General features: G+C 35.6%; 2 protein-coding genes across 6 annotated transcripts; one reads left to right on the top strand and one right to left on the bottom strand.

The window, feature by feature from the left end:
- On the top strand, positions 1-3,569 carry il7r (interleukin 7 receptor). Of its 3 annotated transcripts, XM_027003390.3 has the most exons (8): positions 36-399; positions 781-883; positions 968-1,107; positions 1,215-1,348; positions 1,439-1,592; positions 1,671-1,770; positions 1,858-1,930; positions 2,050-3,569. In XM_027003390.3, the coding sequence occupies exons 1-8, from the start codon at positions 330-332 to the stop codon at positions 2,416-2,418; spliced, it is 1,143 nt and encodes a 380-aa protein (XP_026859191.2). In that variant the 5' UTR covers positions 36-329; the 3' UTR covers positions 2,419-3,569. The 3 variants fall into 3 exon arrangements, with proteins under 3 accessions (XP_026859183.2, XP_026859174.2, XP_026859191.2); XM_027003382.3 differs by having other exon boundaries at positions 1-399; positions 1,215-1,592; positions 1,674-1,770; XM_027003373.3 differs by having other exon boundaries at positions 18-399; positions 1,215-1,592.
- Positions 3,570-3,767: 198 nt separating this feature from the next.
- On the bottom strand, positions 3,768-8,088 carry capslb (calcyphosine-like b). 3 transcript variants are annotated; one of them, XM_081718586.1, is made up of 6 exons: positions 7,968-8,088; positions 6,739-6,892; positions 6,371-6,548; positions 6,079-6,288; positions 5,654-5,782; positions 3,772-4,631 (listed from the first exon to the last, which is right to left on the bottom strand). In XM_081718586.1, the coding sequence occupies exons 2-5, from the start codon at positions 6,873-6,875 to the stop codon at positions 5,681-5,683; spliced, it is 627 nt and encodes a 208-aa protein (XP_081574712.1). In that variant the 5' UTR covers positions 6,876-6,892; positions 7,968-8,088; the 3' UTR covers positions 3,772-4,631; positions 5,654-5,680. The 3 variants fall into 3 exon arrangements, with proteins under 3 accessions (XP_081574714.1, XP_081574713.1, XP_081574712.1); XM_081718588.1 differs by lacking the exon at positions 7,968-8,088 and having other exon boundaries at positions 3,768-4,631; positions 6,371-6,562; positions 6,739-6,873; XM_081718587.1 differs by lacking the exon at positions 5,654-5,782 and having other exon boundaries at positions 3,771-4,631.
- Positions 8,089-8,484: the final 396 nt, after the last annotated feature.

Below are 8,484 nucleotides of genomic sequence, written 5' to 3'. Positions count from 1 at the left end.
CTTCATTGCTTTTCATGCTGATAAACCAGGATGACTTGTCTATGTTTCTCCAAACATACTGCTGAATCCTCTCAACAGACATCAAAAGCTTTGACTGCTGTGTTTTTAAACATTGGAGATCTTTTTTTAATAAACCCATCACCAGGAAAATGTAATACATTTTCTCTCTCTAGCTCTTTGCCTTCTTCCCCACTCCCCCTCCTTCCTCTTTACTGTGGTATAAATACAGCGAGTTGAACGGTAAATACTTACTTTCTCACTGCTGCCTGTAATGAAGTATTGGTACACTGTGCAATGTTTGGTCAGTAATAAATTAACGTGCCAAAAAAATGTCATATATTTTTTGGATATTCTCAGTACTATGTCCCTTTCTTGTGCATTCTGAAAGTGGTGATTATGGTAAGAGATCTGCTTTCTTATTGTACTGAAATGTTTCAAATTTAAAGGTGTGAGAAGATTTTTATAGCTAATAAAGGGCATGTTATGGATATTTATAAATAACATGATTTTTAATGTAATGTTCTTTCTCATCTCATTCCTAATCAACTCATAAATCCCTTTATATTTTATGCATTTTCATAGTGATATTAAACAGTATATTTTGTTCTTTGCATTATTCTTATTGGCTTCCTAAAAAGTCTTTATAATGTTGAAAATAGAGCATAAACAATAGTACTACCTAGTATGAGAGACCCCCCCCCCCCCCCCCCCCACCAAAAGGGTTCTATAAGAACACGAGTGTTAGTCCACATGGTCTCCTAACAAATTTCTCTGAAACAGATGATCCCATTTTCTGCTCATCCACACTGACCTTCGGACAGAATAACCTAACCTGTTTCCCGGCTGCTGGAGACACTGACGACATTGAATTTGCATCACTTTGGTAGTATACCATTCCTGGTAGTTAAGCGACTTTTTAAGTCTGTTGTTAAAAGCCATACTTGAGACAACTTTTTTTTTTCTTCAGCTCAAACACCTGTTTTAATGGCACCTTGGACCCTGATAGCATTAACTTTCAGAATCTGAGGATATTGACACCCTATAAACTGAAGACCCACTTTAAAGAAGGTGAAGTACTTGTACAAGATATCAACTTGGTGAGAATAGGTATGTGGTGAAGAGCTCCACAATTGAAATCACACTACCAATACTGAATCAGCATTTTCAATGTTTCACTTCTATCTCAACAACTTTTTGTCATTTTTACCTTGCAGTAAAAATTCCAACTCCTGAAATACAGAATGCTACATACAAGTTTGATGAGGCTATTATATACATTAAATACAAGCATGACTATGTCATCAACCCTGCTTTTGAAGTGCAAATCAGGGGGAAGTCCTTCAACAATGTAGTCATATTTTTTTTACTCCACATTAGCTTTATAATGCCACAAAAGTTATTTTTTCAGTATCATAATTGCATATGTCTTTTTTATCAGGTGTTTAAAACATTGTTCCAGCCAGTGACCATAAGCAGACACTTGCTGAGAGACAATGAAGAATACTATGTATGTGCGAGAGCCAAACCCATCGAATATTTCAATGGCAGATGGACTAACTGGAGCCCAGAGAAAAGTTTCACTGTGAACACAGGTGGAAGGTCTTTTTCACATCAGTTTGTGTAGAGTATCACAGTCAACCATTTTGTACATTCAACTTTTTATCATTTAGAAGACCAAGCTCCACTTGTTATCACTCTTCTCTACACTCTTCTCTGCACAAGTGTCATTCTGCTGGTTGTCATTGGCTTGGTGGGCCTACGATGCAAAGAGTAAGTAAGTCTCATTTCTTCTCTGAAATTTAAAGCATAAAATACAAAGAGCTTGGTTCAACCTAATATGCATGTTATCGCCTCCAGAATAAAAGCTCTAATTTCTCCAAACATCCCTCACCCAAAGGCCACTCTTGCCCAGATACACAGGTTAAAGGAGGTAATTCATTTTAGGGCTTACCTACAATAACTATATACAGTATTTGAATCTAACTGGAAATGCAGAAAGGAGAGACTAAAAAAACAACTTAAAAAGAAATACAAAAACTTTTGTTACAGCACCCACCTGTCAGTTTTAGCCCAGAAATGTTCAATGATGTCAATATCAACCATGTGGATTATACTGAAGAGATGCACCTTACTCCTGAGCTCAACGAGAGTCACACTGCCATCATAGGATGCTGCACCAGTGGAGTTGTGGGATTGAAATCTTCTCAGCCTGCATCATTGAGTGAGACACAGGATGGAGATGATCAAAGGCTTGAGGTGGAGATGTCCCATCTGAAAATTAAGTTGCTGGATCAGTCAGTGTCTAGTGATGAAGGAGAAAATCATGTTGGCTGCCAGAGTCTAGCTGCTCTCCAAAGAGATTATAAGGATGAGACCTATGTCACCATGTCCAGCCTCTACAAGACACAGTGTGGCTAGTGTTGGAAAACATACTGTTCATTTTAATCTTTATCTGGAGGTCTGCTCTCATTCTCAAAGTTTTACATGGCCAAATGTGGTGGATGACTATCAGTGGCCAGAGGCCAACAAATTTATAGGTGTTTTGTTTGGAATGGAACACATATTTCTTGTTTGACCAACATCCTACAATAAGCGAAATATAATATCAGTGCATAGGCAACTGTATAAGAGGTGTCAAACATCCAGTATCACTTGCTGCTAAGAATATTCTTTGAATGTAAAAAACAAAACAAAACTTGGGCTTGAAAAATCTCTTTATTCTGCTGCTTGGATTTGCAAAAGCAGTATAATTTAATTTGCCATGTGCAACACAATCAACCATTTCTACAAACATCAAGATATTACAGAATAACAATAATGAGTAACTATGTAACTATGTCCTGACACATCATGTATATTCTCACTGAATGTTGTGTGAGTGTTTGGATAAGCCATGCATCTTGACACAATACAGGCATTTCCCAAGGGGCTGTGATTTTTTTTTGTAATGTAACTATTAATTAATTAACCCAGTATTGCAATTATCATGTTTGTAATGCATTAATTTCACCAACACAAAATATGCAGAGAAGAGTGGGGCTGCTCATCTGAGAGGTTCTGTGTACACTTATGTTTACATAATTTAGCAGACACACGTATCCGACTTACATATTCACCAGTATGATAGTACATGTCCTCCCTAGGGAACTGCCCTCAGGATCTAGGTGTTACTAGCACCATGCTCTACTTGATCTATCAAGTCAGCTACTGGAGCTCACCTTTTAAGATATTACTGCTGATGACATGATGTAATACCATAATTGCTGCTAGCTTTGATGCATTTACTCAACATTACAAGGCTTCCTGGCACAATGAATATAATGAACAGCATATAGTATTTCCTCATATTTGTACTTGTATATGGTATGTATCCTATATAGAAGTGAATGTATCCATACATAGTTGCCCTGGGAAAGAGCTCTTAATACCTTTTTTTTTTTTTTACAAGTCTCAGGTATGTTTTCTTAAATCTTTGTTTTACATTCGACTCTGTAAGGCATTTTATATTTTCAGACATTAAAGTGCAATGGGAATAAATGCATCACTTATAAAAGCATCACATTTAATCAGATTAATCTCATAGTGTGATCTCTCATATATTAAATTGGTGTATTACCACAAAGCATTTATAATATATATTTTTAAATGTTGTACAATAAAAAACATACAATAAAAAAATTACTTTTCTGACTGCTTTTATTAACATCTGGACACACACACACACACATTATATATGTATATATATATATATATATATATATATATATATATATATATATATATATATATATATATATATATATATATATACACATTTCTGAATATTAACATTTCAGCATTTCTATCTTAATGGTCAGTTAACACATACTTTGCCGACAGACTTCCATTTCATTTATGGAAAGAGCCCTTTCATTAATTATTTCATTACATTTTCATGATTTCTTCAAAGGTGTGTGTAAAATAGTGCTAGTCTACTGCCTACCGTTTAAAATCTGCCTGATTGTTAATGTATACTACAAAACTCTAAGAAAAGATTTAATAACCAGAATCGCTGTGTATTCTGTTGTTCCACTGTTTCATAGTTAAAATAAGATGAAATCAGATGAAATAACATCAGAACAACTTTGGTAAGATATTGTGTCATCTTTTCATTCTAAGACATTTTTTGTTACAGTGCAATGATTATAGTTTAGAATTTCTATTACATATACAAGTATTTGAAAAGACTGACGGAATTCAACAACTTCATTTAGACTTCCACTGTAAGTGTGTTTCAAATCAGTGTTTTCCATTCTATTCTAAATATAGGGAAACATCTCAAAAATATAGTCTGTGGTGATTTTCTGATAAAGCTAATATCAAACAAGCACTTACCTATATGAAAACACTAATAGATCTTTTTTAACATAGGAGTAAGGAAGGTAGGACAAAATTTAAGAACTTTAAATCATAATCTGCATGATTCACAAATATTAAATAGTAATTCTAAATAATTAATATCTTAAAAACGTTTAAACATTTAGTAAGACTCATAGCTTCCATGACGTCTTCATCATCAGAATAAAATACACATCACTGTCGATGGATGCACTGACACCACTGTAGTAGTTGATAAATTCTTCTTTTGTTACCTAGAGGCAAGCAAGTCGATGACATTACTGTTGCAAAACAAATTCTACTTAATGTAAATACATTTGTCCCTTTTCATCAACTACAATATATAGGCTACATCAAACAGAAGAATGAAACAGAAGGGGTGAAACTACCCAAGCCCATGTGCATTCATAAATATATATTTCTGGCTGCAAAGGGCTAAATTTGTATTTCTCATTTCTGAATTCAAGCAGGTGCAAAGGATGACTTTCATCTAGCCGTTCCCTCCAGTAGTTCCCTCTAGCTGGCTCACCACATCACCTGCATCTTCAGATAATATAGATAGTTTTGGAGCAAACTAACATCATTAAAGCCTCTGCTTGCCTTTAGTGAGAAATACTGTGCTGTTAAGAAGTTACCAAGTATTGTTAGCCTATTGTTTATTTAGAGAAATAGGATAGTTGTTCCAAAGCCATTAAGGACAGTTGTGCAGTTTCCCAAGTTACACAGGGTTACAAAATATTTCAGTGCTGTCACTACTACAATGACAGAACCAGATGTTAATTGCATCCCTCAGATTTGCATATAACTTCCCGCCAAGATCTGGGCCCTGATTCAAGCAAACAATTTCCTTTATATACTGTTATGAATAGGTTATTTTTGGCCCTATATTAAAGTGAGGGCATTATATTATCCTAAATTTCTGAAGATATCTAAAGCCACAAACACAAATCTTCAAAACAGGACTTTTACTTAATTCCTTGATGCAAACAGGACAACACAGAGCAGAAAGCACCCTAAATATGTACATTTGTGTTGGTGTCTGAGTGTTAACATAACAACTGCTTTTAATACTAAGTGCTAAATAAGTAATTCATTATATGGTGTACCATATAATTATTTAGAGATCATTTTGTTCTAAAGAGAAACTGATTTGATAGAATCAGGGCAGGTGCATTAGCAATTTGTCATCCCGGTGATTTGTTAAAAAATCGTTTGCAGCACTTGAAGAATGAAGTAGCTTTAAGGAGAATGAGGTAGCTCCATCTTAGCTCTTTACCCTAGAATGAATGTTTGAAGATATTACTTAAAGTTTCCAGGCATTTTTCATCATTACTATAAAGTAGACATCTGTGTCAATGGAGGCACTCACACCGGCGTAGTAATTGAAAAACTCTTGTTGTGTGACCTGATGTATAAAACAGGGTGTAATTAACAGTACTCGTTATTGAAGTGCACAGTATATTATTAGTTTTACTTAATATTCTATATAGTTATTAGAGTAGCGAAAGAAACCTAAAGCTTGAAGTTGCATTGGGATAATTTCTATTTCCATCTATACTTAATCAAATGTGAAACATAGTGTTAAATAGATTACTATTTCTTGTCAACATATTAATTCATCAGTGTGTTGACAAGAAATAGTAATCTATTTATGATATACAGTAAACAGATAATCTCTGGCCTCTTGGAATAACACCATACCTGTCCATCCTTGTCATCAGGAGAGTCAAAGCTATCCAAGAATTTACGAAAGATTTGCTCCTCAGTCCATTCCCCATTCTGATATTTTGGGTGATGTTTGACATTATACACTCCTCTCAGATCTTCAATGGTGATAACACCGTCACCAGTCTTATCAAGCTTTTTAAATGCCTGCAATATCACCTCCTTCCTCGCATTTGACATGGGTGGCTGTAATTAAAAGCATAAAACCCCTTTCACTCAGGAAAAAACAAACAGACAAAAGCCTAGATCCTGCCACTTGGATAGTTACCCTAAGTGTGATGAGAAACTCATCGAAGTCGATTTGTCCACTGCCATCCCTGTCAAAAATCTGAAAAAGCGCCAAGGCCTCCTCTTTCTCCATAAGCACACCATAGTCATTCAGACCCTTCATAAACTCTTTGAAGCACAATGTGCGGCTATTGTCATCATCCATGATCCGAAAGGATCTAACAAAAAGCATCTATGGTTTAAATGACAGCCAGATAGGTATTAAATCCATTAAATAAGTAATTATACAAATTCCAACATGTGGGGCACACTTGCCATTTCCTGTTGATACATGCACGCTTACCTATACACGGGATACATAATAGGATGCTAAACAACAAACAGCATGCTGTATAAAATATAATTTACCTGCTTAGGCCTTTAATACCAGCTGATCCTCGGGACAAACACTGCAGCCGAAGTCGCTCCACCAGATCCGAACAATCTGACAACTGCTTTTTGGCATTTATCGCCATCTCCCGGTCATGCCGCGATGTCCCTGCCATTATAACTTAGCAAGTATCTGAAATCGAAATTGACATAACATGAGCACACATCTGAGCAAGTTGAACTAGCTAATGCTAGCTAGCTAACGCATACAAATCACGCTAACGTTAGGCAAAATGTAAGAACTTTAAATCATAATCTGCATGATTCACAAATATTAAATAGTAATTCTAAATAATCAATATCTTAAAAATGTTTAAACATTTAGTAAGACTCATAGCTTCCATGAAGCTACACTTCCATAGCTTTACTGTCGATGGATGCACTAACACCATTGTAGTAGTTGATAAATTCTTCTTTTGTTACCTAGCGGCAAGCAAGTCAATGGCATTACTGTTGCAAAACAAATTCTACTTAATGTAAATACATTTGTCCCTTTTCATCAACTACAATATATAGGCTACATCAAACAGAAGCGTGAAACTACCCAAGCCCATGTGCATTTATAAAAATATATTTCTGGCTGCAAAGGGCTAAATTTGTATTTCTCATTTCTGAATTCAAGCAGGTGCAAAAGTTGACTTTCATCTAGCCGTTCCCTCCAGTAGTTCCCTCTAGCAGGCTCACCACATCACCTGCATGTTCAGATAATATAGATAGTTTTGGAGCAAACTAGGTAACACATACAAATCACGCTGAACGTTAGTTTGCTAACAAGCGGATATGTGGCTATGCATAGGTTGCTAGCTAGCTACTCAATGACATTATTTGTAGTAATTTAAGTATCCAAAATTTTCAACGAAAGAAACACATCGGATTAAAAACAGAATTTTCGGCCAGGTGATCTAGCTACCTAATGATAGACAAACTATCAATGTTTACTGTGTAACCGGTTAACCTGAGGGGAAATTGACTGTCGATTATTAGATTAGTCTCTGTATCTTCTAGTGTCGACTGGGTTCAAGGATGGTAGCTAGCTTTTAGCTATCAAACCGCAAAATAGTAAAGATAATAGTAATCAACTTATGAACATTAGTAAATGTGATGTGTTTTAATTAAGTAAGAAAGACAGATAGCTAACTCTACCATAAAGCTGGTTAAGGTATAGGCTAGAATTTGGAGAGATGTAGGTTAGCTAGGTAGCTACTTACCTGAACTTCCGTGGGCTTTTCCCTGCCAAAGCGTAGCAGTTGCCATAGAAACAAAATGCTAAGTTAGTTTCGCTGTTACGCTGAATCCGTGACAGACGAATTTTGTGACCTTAGGGGGCGCCGTAAAACGTAACGGACTAAACGCAATTTATGCAGACAACATAAACTGTCAGTAGGTTTCATTAGTTTTGGTTTCTGTTGCTGTTCCGCAGAGCATTTATCAATAGAGGTGCCTTTTGTTAACATCCTGCTTTACAGCTATATTTGGCTAAATAAAGTACATTTAAAACTATATAGTAAAATTTGTGAACAACCTTAAAGTTGGCTTGCCAAAGCCCATTGTAAGAGCATGAAAACTATTAAAATCAACATATTATTTACCAGTAGGGCCCAGTAGTTAATTAATTACAGCAAATGTAGCTCTTTCGTTACAGCTGAAGGAGTTATAAAATCAATGTGCTCCAATGGGAGGAAGATAATGAAAGGAAAGAAAGGGTAGATGCATAAGTGGCATCAA

This window comes from Electrophorus electricus, chromosome 8 (genome assembly GCF_041902795.1).
Source record: "Electrophorus electricus isolate QZ-2024a chromosome 8, ASM4190279v1, whole genome shotgun sequence".
Lineage (NCBI taxonomy): Eukaryota > Metazoa > Chordata > Actinopteri > Gymnotiformes > Gymnotidae > Electrophorus > Electrophorus electricus.
This window is presented reverse-complemented; position numbering and strand designations above follow the sequence as displayed.

Bases quoted from the DNA above. Each gene is read 5' to 3' on its own strand.
- il7r (XM_027003373.3), top strand. From the start codon at position 330: ATGTCATATATTTTTTGGATATTCTCAGTACTATGTCCCTTTCTTGTG. The intron at 1,593-1,670 runs GTGGAAGGTCTT...TTTATCATTTAG, and splicing joins AAGTTTCACTGTGAACACAG to AAGACCAAGCTCCACTTGTT. The intron at 1,931-2,049 runs GTAATTCATTTT...CTTTTGTTACAG, and splicing joins AGATACACAGGTTAAAGGAG to CACCCACCTGTCAGTTTTAG.
- capslb (XM_081718587.1), bottom strand. From the start codon at position 6,875: ATGGCAGGGACATCGCGGCATGACCGGGAGATGGCGATAAATGCCAAA. The intron at 6,289-6,370 runs GTAACTATCCAA...TTTTAATTACAG, and splicing joins AGTTTCTCATCACACTTAGG to CCACCCATGTCAAATGCGAG. The intron at 4,632-6,078 runs GTATGGTGTTAT...GCTTGCCTCTAG, and splicing joins CTGATGACAAGGATGGACAG to GTAACAAAAGAAGAATTTAT.